Source organism: Delphinapterus leucas, chromosome 17, assembly GCF_059928025.1.
Source record: "Delphinapterus leucas isolate spDelLeu-1000000601 "Yukka" chromosome 17, BTC_Dleu_Yukka2, whole genome shotgun sequence".
NCBI lineage: Eukaryota > Metazoa > Chordata > Mammalia > Artiodactyla > Monodontidae > Delphinapterus > Delphinapterus leucas.
In genome coordinates, this window is record NC_143145.1 from 64,086,391 (window position 1) to 64,103,085 (window position 16,695).

The 16,695-nt window shown below is 33.7% G+C and overlaps 1 protein-coding gene across 2 annotated transcripts in view; it reads right to left on the bottom strand.

Moving 5' to 3' along the window:
* The window catches only part of ZC2HC1A (zinc finger C2HC-type containing 1A), a 68,019-nt gene that overhangs the window by 13,652 nt on the left and 37,672 nt on the right, over positions 1–16,695 (bottom strand). Inside the window, exons 6-9 of one of the 2 annotated variants that reach the window (XM_089899026.1) lie at positions 16,304–16,403; positions 15,573–15,672; positions 6,270–6,386; positions 2,632–2,739 (exon numbers count right to left, since the gene is read on the bottom strand). In XM_089899026.1, coding sequence (XP_089755152.1) covers positions 2,632–2,739; positions 6,270–6,386; positions 15,573–15,672; positions 16,304–16,403 — 425 coding nt within the window. The remainder of the gene's footprint in view (positions 1–2,631; positions 2,740–6,269; positions 6,387–15,572; positions 15,673–16,303; positions 16,404–16,695) is intronic. The other variant, XM_022566641.2, reaches the window with a different exon arrangement.

Consider the following 16,695-nt stretch of genomic DNA (forward strand, 5'->3'; position numbering starts at 1 on the left):
CTTGGAGTCTTATTCCTGGGTGGTAAAAAAAATTTTTTTTTCCTAGTCCATCCTTTCACTGAGAGATAACCCTTTGAATACTGTGAGAGAAGGGTTAACACACTCTTTCTCCTTTCCTGTGTACATATTTGACCTTGGGATAACTTCCTAGCTCTGTTTAATGAAAACCCAATATAGGTGAAATGCCAGCTGTGTTTCTAGGCAACGGTGTTTATAAGCAGTCCACTGAAACTGGGTATCTCCCTCAGGATAACCTGGAAGCTATGCCTATGAAACTGTTATATGAGATACTGGTTCCCTTTGGGGACAAAGGATTTCTCATTAAACTGTCCCTACACCCACCTATGAGAACTTATTCTCTCACACCTAAGCTGTCAGCTAGACAGCCAAGGAAGACGAGCTCCAGGACCGCTGCAAGGGCTCCCATGAAAGAGAAACACCTGACACTGCCCTGTTATTATCCTATATTTCTGTAAACAATTCCAGTGACAAATGTAATATACTGTCATATAAGTATCTCTGGCTGAGTCTAAGAAGACTCCTTACTGAATCTTTCAAGAGTCTTGGCTTAGAGCAGAGGCACGGCGGGAAGGGTAAGGAAAAGTTGTTTTTAACACTCCATTTTGTACAAGTCCAAGAAGTCAACTCCTCTCTCCCACAATGACCTTAAAACCCAAGTCTCTACATAGTGAAGATCACAGAAAACCTCAAATGTAGCTGCAGTGTGACAGTTAATTTACAATTTGGCCTCGTCTGTACAAGTTCCCGTTACTTTTCTGAGAGCTAAGCTATACATTCAGAAAGATATTTTTTCTTTTTTATCCAGCATTTCTAGGTGTTTTGGGTGGGAGGGGTTGTCCTGGAAATGTAGTCTATCACACTGCCAGAAAAGTAAATCTCTGAGAATTCTCTATCTGTTATGGTTATAATTATTTCTGTCTGGGATGGGGGCAGAGTATAAGTCAAGTGAGTAAGGCTCAAGCCTTCCTATCACATATAAGCTCTAAAAAGTAAAAAAAAAAGAATAAGCCAAACATTTTTTAATGTGAATTTTACTCCTGCCTGTTGACACTTCTTTTGTCCTCCTCTTTGGAAAGATAAAATGATCTTTTTATTCAATCATATGTATTTATTAAGTTTTCCATTTTATAAGAATGTTAATCTTATACTCGGCATTGATTCAAAACACATGGTTCCACACATATACAACAACATAGTACAACCACACTCCAGGACTCTAAGAAACATAAGTTAACTTCTTTGATATTTAACATGTATTAAAACCTCAGGTGAGACAAACAATATTTATTACAGAATCTAGCTGAAAAGACAGCAATTCACCAATCCCTCTACGGTCCTCATCTTATGCATAGGCATCACTCTTAAAACTTTCCAAATGACAGATGCCCAGATCCCACTCTCCAAATTAAAGAAATCAAAATCTCAGGGAGGGACCCTGACGTGTTCATTTTCAGAAAGCTCCACAGATGCTTCTTTTTAATGGGCAACCAGAATGGAGAGCTATCATCTTAGATACTTGAAAATCTATCCCCGGATTAAATCTGAATAATGACTATGTACATGTTACATACTTACAACAAAAGCAGACAATATATACAGTTACACATAACACACCCACATCACAACTGGTTTTGGTGAATCATAGGATGTCACATTATAGGCCTGCATTGAGGGCACCTTAAAAAAAACACCCTATGAAATCCACTGCCATATTCAGTATGGATTCAGTAGGGATGTTAATTAAGAAGTTAACAATTAAGTTATCCAGTGTCTCCTTATGAGAAATCAAAGGAGAATTTTTGAAGCCTCAGAACTAGTTGTACTTTCACAGAGAAAGTGATTTATTTTTCTGTTTTAGACATCATGAATCATGTAACTACTCCTATCCTCTCCTGTACTTTGGCTCCTAAAACAAAGTTCAAACTCCACTTTGTGGCCCAGGGCTAGTCCATCTCCAGGGTCTCATGACACACATTTTGTGGAGTAACCCCATTCCTTTTTCCATTTCTCGTCTTTCCTTTTCCTATTCTTCCTTCATTTAAAAAAAAATGCTGTATCTCACTATACATCATGGCCTTCTGTACCTTTCCTTAAAACTTTCTGGAATAAATTGGGATACATATAAAAAATAAATATAACTGAAATGATTTCATTATATGCTTAAAAACAGAGTGAATGTCGAAGCTGTACAAATACTGTGACAGATCAGAAAGGGAAGTACATAGATAATCACAATCTCAGCAGGGGAATTTAAATGTATTAAAACGCTGCTGAAAATTATAGTAGCAGTGGTGTAAAGGGTCAATTCAATTTCTAGAGGTAAAAATAAGCATGTTGCAGTTAAAATTAAGACATAAAAAACAAATGCATCCACTGTAAATGAACAAACATCCTTGAGTATTTACCATAAAGATTATAAGGTATAAGAAAACATTATTTATGCCCAAACTATTTCTTTAGTGTATAACATAAAAGCCAAATTAAATCATATAGCAAAGGAAAAATTAGATTTTCTATAAATAGCCTGATAGAAATTTTTGTATATGGTCCTTGAAAAGCAGCATATACTCATTTTTATTTTAGTTATTAGAATATCAGAGCTAAACATACCTGGCCATGTAGCTCTCAGTATATGTTTTTCTTTTGCTTGCAAGCATACTTGAGGCAGGATTTCTAGCCAAACTAGGTGGTGTGGAATTTCGAGGTTTGATGTTAGCTCTAGAAGAGAGAAGGAGATGGCATAATGAAAAACCTACTGAATAGTAAGCATTTCTTTCTCGAATTGCTTATTTACATGATTAGAAAAATAATTAGGTACATATATACAATGGAATATTACTCAGCCATAAAAAGGAATGTAATTGGGTCATGTGAAGGATGTGGATGGGCCTAGAGTCTGTCATACAGAGTGAAGTAAGCCAGAAAGAGAAATACTGTACATTAACACATATATGTGGAATCCAGAAAAATGGTACAGATGAACTTATACGTAGGGCAGGAATGGAGACGCAGAAGTAGAGAATGGACATGTGGACACAGGGGGCAGGGGAGGGTGGGACGAACTGGGAGATTAGGTTTGACATAAATATACTACCATGTGTAAAACAGAGAGCTAGTGGGAACCTGCTGCACAGGGAGTTCAGCTCGGTGCTCTGTGATGACCTAGATGGGGGAGGCTGGAGGGGGTGGTAGGAGGCAGGTCCAAGAGGGAGGGGACATAGGTATACATATAGCTGATTCACTTCATTGTACAGCAGAAACTAACACAACATTGTAAAGCAATTATACTCCAATAAAAAATAATAATAATTAGAAGCTGTAGAGAGGTAAATTCAAAAGATTAAAATCCAAATGATTATTTCAAAACTGAAATCCTTAATACTAAGGATAAACCAAAGCATTCTGCATTTACTAACATTATCTTGATGGTACATAAAATCATTTGACATATGTATATATTCTTTAGATGAAATTTATAAGTTAATCATTCTAAAAGGTTTCAAATTTTTAAAAGTTGAAATCTACAGTTCCCTCAAAATAGAGATGTGTTTTGTTAAGCGCCTATGAATAACTGTTAAATAATAATGTTAAAAGCGTATGAGGTGTGGTTAAAAAAATCAGCTAACCATTTTAAAAGGATAATATTCTATTTACGAAAGTCTGTTGTTGGAAAGAGCAACTAAAATAAGTGGGTTAATATAAAGATTTAATTTCACCAACTATACACCCTGGGCTACCTGTTACCAGTAAAGAAGAAGTTGTGGTTGGATCATAACTGAATTCCCTTTCTGAAACTGTCAGAATCAAAGAAAGCTTGTTCTGAACAACTCTCTGGTAGTGGCAACCTCTCTGAGTCCAAGTTCCCTCATTTATAAAATATGACCATCATCGCTTATCTTACAGAAAGTTAGATATATAAATTGTAATTTTTATAAACATTTAGCATAGTTGATGGTGGTAATACTACTATTACTACTATGGCTATTGCCACTACAAATTAACATTTATATAACAGTGCTTACTACGTTTGGTATAGCTACTTTTCTAATTGCCTTCATATAAAACTCACTTAATCTTCAAAATAATCCTATGAAGTAGGAAGGATTAATAATTCCATTTTACAAAGGAGGCAACTGAGGCAAAGAGTAATTTACCCAAGGTGACAGACACAGTCAGTATGTTGCAGAACCAGGGGTAAGATGTTCAATACAGTGTTAATTCCCTCCCACTCTTTAGAAATTTAGTCAAATCTTTTCATTTCAGAGACAAGCAATGTTGTGTTATATGATCAAGTAGGATACTTTAAAAAATGCCTTTACATTGGAAGTTCTCAAACTGGCTGAAATTCTTCCTTTTCTACTTATACAGCAAAGTTGGAGAGAGTCTCCCAAAATTTTAAAGGGCTATCTCCAAAATACATGCAGGAAATAACAACATCTACTATTTTTCAAATGCCCATTACATGCCAAATATGATAGCAGGTACTATACATACTTTGCTTCTTTAATCTTCACAAAAATCTCAGAAGATATTATTCCCATTTTAAAGTCGAAGAAACTCATATTCAGAGATTAAGTGAAGTGCAAAGCTATTACATGGCCAGAGTGTTTCAACTTGAATTTAGGTGGGTCTTATTAAAAATCTTATATTCAATATGCAAGCCCATCCATGAGGTGTATTCTACTCTACTTTTATACAGCCTCTCTAGGGATGTTGTAGAACTATCACATGCCTTTTTAGGAACTCAATCTCTGAAAATTCATTGCCAAAGGATGGCAATTCCTCCAAGTAATAAGAGTTATAAGAGAATCAGGAAGGACACATTTCTTTTTTTGGGGGGGCTCTAGAATAAAGTCTTGTTAGAAATCCTATCACCTTCATATAATATGTATATGAGATATATAGATAATGCAAACAAACCCATGCATATACACACACAACTTCATTATCAATAGCTATTCAAATAATTAGAAAATTTTAAAAATTAAAGAAAAATATAAGGTTATCAACTACAGCTGCCACTATTCAATGCCAATCGTGTACTTTTAGTAATATCTATGAAGTAGAATCGGAATGTTGAGAACCATTCTTAAGAGACTGGAGAACTAGAACCATTTTGAGCAGTACTTAAAACACGTTGCCCCAGTCTCACATGGTCAACACGTTTTTCTTCCTGGCCAGAGTCTGAAAAGTGCTACCCATATTATGTATCTATAGTCTGCCTGCTGTAGTTCAAGCAATAACAAAGAAGGTTTAATTTTGGAACTGCACTTAATCTACCTCACTGCTAATCACTGTTTCTTTGAGATCTGCTTCAGAGGGTACAGAGAGTTGGAGTACAAAGAAAAAGGCTCAGGGCACAAATTTTTCCTTCTAGGATTTATCACCAACTACTTAAAAATAACACATGACGGCTGCTAATGCATCAAAGACTTTTCCCATCTTTGTTTTATTGTATATCTAGTTAAATTTATTATAATCTAGTGTTAAGAGAATGTTGTAGCGGGCCTTGGTTTAAAATTTAACTAAGCAAACTCTATTTAACAACATATTTTTCAATGTTAATAAGTAGTTTAACTTATGAGACCCTAAGTTCATCATTTTAAGTTGAGAGGGCTAGACTTGGTTTGGGGGCCCAAACTAGTAAACCTTGAAGGCCTGTGCAGGAGAGCTCCAAGACTGCCACTGCCACTCTTGCCTCACTCAGTCTGCTAGGCCAGTACACACAGGGGAGTGTGCTTGGCAGTGTCATAACCTTTTCCCTGTTTTATGTGGAATTTGTAACCATCTAACAAAAAGACTGAGGATCCTGGATTGAATGTTTTCTAAGATTTCTTTTTTCTCCAGCTTTTTTATAATAATTTATCGTCTGCTTAACTAAAAGATAATCTAACAGTGTTACATATGATGTAATATTCCCCGTATTCTTCTTTTAAAAATGTTACTCCTAAAAAAGAGCTTCATAAAAATAACAATTATTGAAGGTGACTCTTATTTCAACCCTCTAAAAATTAAAATTTAATGGAATAAAATGAAAGCTCTAAAATCAGATTTAGGACAATAGAAATGTTCATCAAAAATCAAAGTGTGATAAATCCTAGAAGAGTATTTAGTACTTCTTGGCTTAAAAATGATTAAAATAAAAAAAATTTAAGTATAGGAATGTACAAATTTACAGTATTCCATTATATAAAGCCTTTAAGGAAATATCTGAAAAAGATTAATCAAACTGAGTTACAAATACTTACTTGTAAATGGGTAATAACTCATGTCTTTTGATGGCACTGTCTGATTTTGTATCACTGTCATGCAACCTTTGCACATGTCTTCCAGTTCGAAGTGGAGGGCCTAACTTGTCCATCTTACTATTAAAATATATAAAGGTGTACCCATAAGGAGAATGCTACTGTTTGTTTCTTTATATTAAAAAAAAATTTTTTTAAGACATTATTCTGGTTCATCAGAAATCCAACCCCCAAGCTCTTAATTATCTGCCAGGGTAAGGACTAACGTCAAAAAAGAATCCTCAGATAGTTCATACAATGTCCATTATTAGATATGAATATTCTGACTATGCAGGCCACCCTGCCAGTTTTGATAAATATCCTAACAAATCCCACACTAATTATACACAGCAGGGCAATGGAATCAATAAAAAAAACTTTAGAAGGATTTGTTTCAAAGAAAATTTGTGAAGCCAGAGATGAACTGAAAGTTGTTAGTCTGGTAAATAAAGACAGATTTGACGTTTGTTCTTGTGGAGCTCACAAATAATCTAATTTTCCCCCTCCTTGAATCATAGAACCTTTCTCTGTTTTCTTCTTTATTATTTTATTTTATGATTTCCCCTACCTTTAAAAATTCCAAATATAAAATAATGAATCAAATAATGTATTTTTATCTTTATCCCTATCTGACTTTCTAACAAAGAATGACTATTTCTAAAATTTATCCAGAGAAATGTAAAACATGATCCTATGAAAATGGGGATGGCAATTCTAAAAATCACATGTAAAAATGTTAAGTGGCCATGCCATCTGAAGCTTACTAATTTTTTTTTTTAACCAAAAGTATAAAGGATTTCCGGCTAGTGAATAACAGAAAAACTACAGGTTTGCAAAGAACTCATTGTTTTACATCAAACAAATTCTATTATCACCAACCAATATCCATTCATAGTAGGGAGCAGGGAAAATTAAATTGGGAAACTAGAACTGTCTTAAATGACTACTGAATGACACATCACTGCTTGATAACTTAAAAAGTATCGGGCTTCCCTGGTGGCGCAGTGGTTGAGAGTCTGCCTGCCGATGCAGGGCACACGGGTTCGTGCCCCGGTCCAGGAAGATGCCCCATGCCGTGGAGCGGCTAGGCCCGTGAGCCATGGCCGCTGGGCGTGCGCGTCCGGAGCCTGTGCTCCGCAACGGGAGAGGCCACAACAGTGAGAGGCCCGCGTACCGCAAAAAAAAAAAAAAAAAAAAAAAGTATAGTTTTTTTAAAGGGATTTTTTTTTTTTAAACTCATTTAAACCCTGAACACCTACTATGTATCAGGCACTGTGCTAAATTCTGAGGATATTGTGGCAAATAAGACAGACCTGATGCTTTGTTCTTACTAAGGAGTTTAGTGTCTAAAAAGAATTTGTTCATTCCTCTAGATAATAAGGGTCTCTAAGGAAGGACACATTTTATCCACTTTCTGTTCCTTCAGTATCCTATACATAGAAGGCATTTTGATGTAAAAGGTGATATTAATATTTTGCTGGTGGTGATACTTAAATTAGGTGTTTACATCATACTCCCAAAAACATTTTAAAGGATTTTTTAGATGCCTCCATTAAATATATGTATATGTATCAAATTTTCTGAAATTTCCGAGACATTAGTCTCAGAACATTAATTCTGAGACTCATGTCTCAGAATATTAATTTTATGGGCTTTATTTGTGAGAGATTACTGGAAAATTCACCTATTTCGAATTTTAATTAAGAAATCAGATTTCTCTTTAAATTACTTAATAACAATCAAAACATTATTGTTCCAAACAGTGTTTATCTCACAAAAGGCATCTGTGGATTTGGAAAAAGAAATAAAAGCTCTTACTTTCTACCTCAGAAAAAAGTTATTGCAATTAAAATTTAAAAATTTAGAAACATTTTAAAAATGGATTCCTCTAACATGATAAGAACTATTAAAATCTTATGTACGATAAAACAAAGGAGATGAGTGAAATCTAATAAAAATCTAAAGGTAATTATCTAGTGGGAATATTACATATTTTCCATATATGAAAAAACTGCTAGTATTTTTCAGATTTTAAAAACGTAATTAAAAGGCAGTTCCAATGATGATTTTACCATACCACATACCTGTGTTATGAAATTCAACTCAATTGATATATCTACCTATGTATATGTATGTGTGTGTTCAAATGTTACTTAGGCTAAATGTTAGCATATGTTGTATTAAGCTCAAATCACTTGAACTTATGTTCCAGTAAAATCTGCTACTGTTATGTTATTATCAAGGTCTAACCGTACAAAAATAAAATTTAAAAATTTCATAATGTAATCAAGATTATATAATACATAAATTTATACATAATGTATTTTCTATAATTTTTAATAAATATAATTTTATATAAATGAATTTATATATTTAAGTGTTTTTACATATAAATTTTGCTTACATATATATTTTAAATACCATGAAATAATAGTCAATGTTGGGGTAATTAAATACATTTTAAAATTATCCTGGGACCTAATTAAACTTAAAGGCTTTTGCACAGCAAAAGAAACCATTAACAAAACAAAAAGACAAGCAACTGAATGGCAGAAAGTATTTGCAAGTAATACGACCATTAAGGGGTTAATATCCAAAATATAAACAGCTCATACAACTCAACATTAAAAAAAATAAACAAAAGACCTGAATAGACATTTTTCCAAAGACACCTACAGATGGCCAACAGGCACATGAAAAGATGCTCATCATTGTTAATCATCAGAGAAATGCAAATCAAAACCACAATGAGCTATCAAAACTTACACCTGTCAGAAAGGCTACCATCAAAACGACCGCAAACAACAAACGTTGGTGAGGATGTGGAGAAAAGGGAGCCCTTGTACACTATTGGTGAAAATGTCAACTGGTGCAGCTATTGTGGAAAACGGTAAGGGGGTTTCTCAAAAAACTAAAAATAGAAATACCATATGGCCCAGTAATTCCACTCCTGGGTACAGATCAAAAAAAACCACTAATTCAAAAGGATACATGCACCCAATGTTCATAGTGCCATTACTTACAATTGCCAAGATATGGAAGCAACCTAAGTGTCCATCAACAGATGAATGGATAAAGAAGATGTGATATATACATATATATGCACATACATACACACACATATGTAATGAATACACACACACACACACACACACACACCCCGGAATACTATACAGCCTTAAAAAGAAATGAAATTTTGCCATTTGCAACAATATGGATGGACTTGGAGGGTATTATTATGCTAAGTGAACATAAGTCAGAGAGAGAAAGACAAATACTGTATGGTATCACTTATATGTGGAATCTAAAAAATAAAATAAAATAGTGAATATAACATAAAAGAAACAGACTCACAGATATAGAGAACAAGCTAGTGGTTACCAGTGCGGAGACGGAAGGAGGGAGGGAGAGTTTGGGGCAAGAGACTAAGAGGTTCCAACTACCATGTATAAAATAAACAGGCTACAAGGATATACTGAACAACACAAGGAATATAGCCAATATTTTATAAGAACTATAAATGGATTATAACCTTAAAAATTGTGAATCACTATGTTGTACACCTGAAACATATAATATTGTACATCAACTATACTTCAATAAAAAATTTAAAAGGTAAAATTATCAGTTTATGAAAGAAGACCTTTCAAATACTTAAATGGTTCCCTAAACTGACTCGGATCCAGGCCATTTACCATCTTCATATTTATTTCAGTGAACAAGAACACTTCTTTGCTCATGTCTCCTTTTCTATTAAACCCCTTCTTTTCTGTCCCTATACCTTCAGTAGCACTAAAGATAAGTCAAAGCAGGAGCAAGATAAAGGGATATTTGAAAAGAAACTGAAATCTTTGCAAAAGTAGTGACATATTTTCAAAAGCAATTTAAAGTTTTAAACCCAACTGATTGCTCTTTGGTCAAAGTTCCTTCCTTCTCTATGTCTTTCTTGGTCTTGCACACCATCAGTAACTGACTTAAGGAAGTGAATAAAACAAGTAAAAGAACCAGGAGTTCTCTATTACATGTTTGGCCTGCCCTCAGGGGCCTTAGATGTTTCAAGTTATGAAAAAAAAAATCACCTTTGTTGATTTTAATATTGAACTTATACATCTATCTACATCAGGGGTTACTGTGTTAATAAATTTTGAAAAAGTACAATGAGAAATCTACTTTATAATGTATTTTTACATTATTTACAAAGTTTGAGAAATTTCAATTTGATAGTAATAATTATGGACTATCAATATCAATGTTTTTAGAGTGCCTCTATGCTATTTTTCTTTTAAAGGGTCCAATTCAGTAATGACAGTGATACACCCAAGGTCTGAAAGAAATTAAGGCAGGAATAAACAAATCCATTCAGCAGTAAAAGAAGTCTTGCTACTGCTAAGGAAAAAAAAAGGAAGGTATTTTGAAGCCAAGCAAGCACACCTACATAGGGTAAATTTGGTGCAGAATAAGCAATTCTACACATAACATAGAATCCCATACGAAATTCAAGGATATGTCCTGAAATTGGCACCTAGATTTGGTCAGAATCAACATGAAAGTATTTTTAATCCCTTATTGTTCTTTCAATTCAACCACAGAAATGTGTTTGAATGGATTAATAAAAGGTTTTTTTTAAAAAACCCTTTGGTTCATGGGAACACTAATCTTTGGCCTAACTTCCTAGATATTCCACATGACTTAAAAACAGTTCCATCCTTGGGAATAAATGAAGAATCCTTAAAACCCATACCTTCAAATTATAAATATCTAATTCCTATGACAACTCGCTCATTCAGAAAAAAAGGGAGTGGCAAACTTTTCCTGTAAAAACCCAGACAGTAAATATTTTAGGCTTTGTGAGCCACACCATCTCTGTCACACTCAACTTTGTCACTGTAGCATGAATGCAGCCACAGACAATATATAAACAATTAGGTGTGGCAATGTTCCAATAAAAACAATTGTTGGGGGCTTCCCTGGTGGCGCAGTGGTTGAGAGTCCGCCTGCCGATGCAGGGGAGACGGTTCGTGCCTCGGTCCGGGAAGATCCCACATGCCGCGGAGCCGCTAGGCCCGTGAGCCATGGCCGCTGAGCCTGCGCGTCTGGAGCCTTTGCTCCGCAACGGGAGAGGCCACAACAGTGAGAGGCCCGCGTACCGCAAAAAAATAAAAATAAAAAACAAGTACAAAAATATCACCTGTTCTAAAATATCAAAATTCCATACATGAAAGCATGCCAGTATTTTAAGATTTTGAAAATCTAAATGAAAGGCAGATTTCAATGATGATCTTTAAAATTTTACTATAAAGTTATGATAAATATCACTAGATTATCCTGTATTCCTAGACAAAAACACAACTTTTTGTCAAGCTAATACATTTCCATAGATGATAAACTCTTCAATTTGACCTAGACTTTTTAAAAGGACTATCTCTAGCTGCATGTAACTGCTATGATATCATTAGTATATCTAGAAAGGAACAATACTTTGGCAGGCTTTCCAAATACTCATAGCTGAATGAGCATTTTAAAAAATATTTGGCAACAGTATCAATCTATTTCTAATGAGACAAACTTTAACCTAGGGAAGGTCCTTGTTTATTGTTGATACCATTAGAATGAACCCTTAGAAAATAAGCCACTCAGTCCTGTACGACTGTAACAAAGCAGAAGAGATAAAATTTAAAAAAATGATGTCTGAAATAATTTGGGGAAAAAATTTATCAAGTGGTATTTTGTATCTTTGTAGACATCTATAGCTCTGATACTTTGAGGCACTCAAAGTTTTGAAATCTGTCATAAAATTAATGACAAATTAATTTTAATCCTAAACTCATCAATCCTATACAGATAATGTAGTATCTCAATTCCATGGCAAAGTGAGCTTCCCTAGTCCAACAGCCTAAATCATTGTTATCCACAAAAGAAGCCAAACTCTGAAATTCTAGGTTGTGGCATTTCTAGATCAATAATAAAAGAGAGAGAAATTCAGAAAAATCTAAATAATGGTCCACACAAACCACACACATCAAAAGATTGGCTTATAAGAAAAGCCTGCTTCCACTCATACAAAAATATACTTAAAAACTAGACATTTGGGCTTCCCTGGTGGCACAGTGGTTGAGAGTCCGCCTGCCGATGCAGGGGACACGGGTTCGTGCCCTGGTCTGGGAAGATCCCACATGCCGCGGAGCCGCTAGGCCCGTGAGCCATGGCCGCTGAGCCTGTGCTCCGCAACGGGAGAGGCCACAACAGTGAGAGGCCCGTGTACCACAAAAAACAAACAAAAAAACTAGACATTTATTTCTCACTTTTGTTAATATAAAGTATGAGAAACTAATTTTTTTTTTATTAAAAAGTGCTCATTACATGCATTCTGTTTCTCTAGTTTTACCATATCTATTACATTATATCTCAAAGTAAACTCCTATTTTTCAGAGTAACTGAACAGAAGTAAATATCTGAAATTTGATACTTTAGCTATTGAAAATTATCAGCTGAAGTATTCATTTAAGCTAGTAATTAACCATTAACAAAACACAATTCTCAAGGAATGACTATGTAAACTCTGATACAATTCAAGCATGGCAATATTTATTTAAAAGCTCTGTGTTTCATCATACATCTAAAATCTCTAGGAGTAAAGAAAATCATCTTTTAGCTAAGAAAAAAATTTTCTATCAGGGGTATGTTTTTCTTAAATAAAAATTCTGTTTAAATCAGTCAACCCACAGGTTGTCTAGCATTATCAAACATATGAGAATTTTTCCAAGTAAAAAGATAATTTTTTATGTGGTATTACTCCAATATATACTAAACATTACAGACCACTGATATGTATGATTAAAGCTGACCACAATAAAGATTATATATACCAGGCTCTAAATAATCAAGCCACTAAAACGACTCATTTTACTAATCTCAGAAGGGTGCTCAACTGCTTGAACATCACAGCTAGTCAGATGTCTTAATTCTATCTTTACTCAATCCTGAATTATCTGTGTCAATAAAAATGATTATTATCATATAAACCTCTGTAATTTTCTTACCACTACCAGACCATGACTCTGTGATGGGTCAAAAAATTGACAAATGAGGAATTTACTGATTCACTATTTTTTTCATATATTCACCAAGAATTTGTGTGACTATATGCCAAGCATTATACTATTTACATTTTGTAGTTATATCTGTAAGCAAAGCAGACACAGGGCTTTGCTATCACAGAGCTTATAATCTAGTAAGGGCAAGAGACAAATCATTACCTCAATAATCTAAAAAACATAACCAGCTGTGCCACTAAATAGTCATGAAGGATTCTATTCAATATAGTAATACAGTAATGTTCCAGTTAATACAGTAATATATTGATCAGAAGCACACATCACCACTCTCCTTCCAGTAGTTGGAAACAATGCCTTTAACACATAAGGATCATATATAAAATTGGGATTTAAACTGTTATGTTTGACAGTTTAATATAATATGGGACCACCAAAAATTTTAAATCTTTATAGCACTGTAGCAGCACATAACTTATAAAATTCTTGTGCCTAAAGCCTTTGCTAGTTAGTAAAAAATTTTCTCCTAAAGATAAATAAATGTTGGTCAGATTTTCTTAGATCATCTGTCAAGGTGTAAGCAGTCACAGAAAGTTGTCAGAGCGAGATAGAGAAGAGATATGCACAAAGTCATATAGGTATTTAGGGGCAAAGTAGGATCTAGAAGCCTAGCTTTCTAATCCAAAGTCAGTAACCCTTTTCATCTTACCAGCCAGCTTCACATGTCCTCTTTTAAAAACAGTGTCAGTACAACTTAATAGTGTCAACTGATAAAATTACCAGTATGATAGGAAAGGTACTAAAAAACTACCAGCCTTTAATTCATAATCAACTAAATGAAACTACTGTTTGTAAAGTTAAAACATATTGCTATGTCTATACTTCAGTTAAATATCTAGTGGGCCAACTCAGCAGAGAAGCAACACAAACAAAAAAAAATCGATGAGTTTTTTTTAGCACTGGAAGATGAGAACTTTTTAACTTTTCAACCACCTGTTCTACTGATAACCTGTCTCTTTCTTAAGGATAGCCTGTCTCTTCTTTTTGGAAGCACAGCAAAGAGGAAAGACATTTAACTAATCAGATCTCGTTCTTTTTCTACAATAATTACATTAAACTCTTTTTAGGTCTTACACTTTCTATGTAGTCCAAATTAGGAAACAAAAGGCAGTTAGTCTCTATGGATAGATACCATCATATATATTCCCTACATAAAAACCAAAGAGAGAAACTAGATCTGAAAATAAGGTATGCTATGTTTCCTAAATCAACTTTATCAGTATGTGTAAAGATAAAGAATAAGGCCACATTCTAATAATCATATGGCAATGCCTTAATTTTCTAGTTTATCAAAATGGAAAGTGAGTTTCTACTGGAATAGAAAGACTTCTATTAAAAACTCTAGTGTTATCAACAAATTTTCCCAGATTAAAATAATTGTTGAAAGCTTAATTATGCTACTTTATTAAAAGCCATGTATATAAAACCATAGAAAGACAAAAAGTATTTTAAAATTATTAAATTTTTATAGCTTCTATCAAAGTATACATGGAGTTTGTATCCCACATACTTCTCCTATAATAGCAGGATCATCTTTTTAAAATTTATATATATTTTATGATTGTATAATATCCTTTTGAAGATTTTCACAATTTGCTATTCAAACAAAGCTAGACATTTAGGTGATTTTATTTTTTTTACTTTATAGTAAAAACATGAAAAGAGACCAATGTTTACTGCCAAAGAGACTCCAATTTGTATCCTGCTTCCAACTCTTAACAGCTGTGTAGCTTTGAGTGAATCACTCTGCTTCTCTGATCCTCTCATCCTATGGCAGTGGGTAGTTTTAATAAAAATAATGTAAAACGTCTAGCACAGTGCCTGATACGTGCTTAAAAAATAATGATTATAAAAATCTACCATATTTTAAGTGATTTCCTTAGACTAGATTCCCAGAAATAAAATTATTCAATCGAAGATATGAATGTTTTTAAGACTCTTGATAAATGCCAGCAGATTTTCTTCCTAACTGGTTATACTAAGTTAGATTCTCAATAGCAGTGTCTCTGATCCTGATGAGCAATATGTTAAAAGACAAACTTAGAAATTAAGATTAATGAAAAAGCCAATTACCTAAACAAAATAAAACCTTAGTTTCGTGTGTGTATGTATATATGTATGTATCACTAATAAATTAAATTCAATGTAGACTTACCCTACATGAGGGACTGCTATCCCTTTATGGGAGGGAGACAAGGTCTGAAGTTTGCTTCCCAAAGAGCTGCTAACTGAAGACACTTTACCTGAAGGAACACCTTATAATAAAAAAGGTATTAGTTTTAACGACAGTCTGAAAAACAAAAATCACATAAAACAGAGCATCTGACAAGGAAAACGGTGCTTTAGTGGCAATAAATCTTTGTGGCAAAAGAACAAAATGAGTTATCAAATAAGAAAAAAAAAAATTGAATAAAATTTCCAGGGAACAACATACACATCCTTCATTTATAATTTCTGTATTTCTTTCTTACAATTTATATACAAATAAAGATACACTTCAGTAATCAATATTTTCTTCAAATCATTAAATATTTGTCTATTAAGGATAACTGTCAAGTTCAGAGGGGGAAAGGTAGAAATGAGGGGAAAAATACTGTGGTCAAAGAATCAAGAAAAGAACTTGGTTGACTATTCTCAAGAGATGATATATCACTACAACACGGAGGGTAGACATATAGCTGAAAAAAAAAAAAGAACTATAAAATATCTAAAGTAGAAGCTACTGAAAGTTACTTTATTTCTAAACCAAAATAATTACTTATCCTCCACATCTCATCCTAATTATAAATTTTGAATAATCCATAACAGAATACTATATTCATTTCCTTTTGTACCAACACTGTTAAAAGAAAAAAAAAAATCAAGTTATTTTATGGATCTCATTACCTACAACAGTTTTGCTAGTGCCACTTGGCTGTGGTAATCGTGAAGATCCTGATGAGGTGGCTCCAGGAGAATTGGACTTTTTAAGTGCAGGAGGCTTATACTAAAATAATGAAAATAAAATATTTGATCATCATCACTCTTTGATTATGGATTGTAAACCAGTATTTCAAAAGCATACATTACCTTAAATGAGCAATCTTTTTATTAGTTCCTGAATTATCCAAATTTAGAAAGTGTAGGTTAAAATATATCACCTCACAGAGAGGTTTCCCAAAATATGTTTCTTCTCAAAACTGGAGTACTAAAAGTTTGGCTCAGATGTTGTACTGCTAAAATAAACTAAGAGCAACTTTTCCCCATTCAAAGAAAACAAAATGGATGAAATGGAAAAA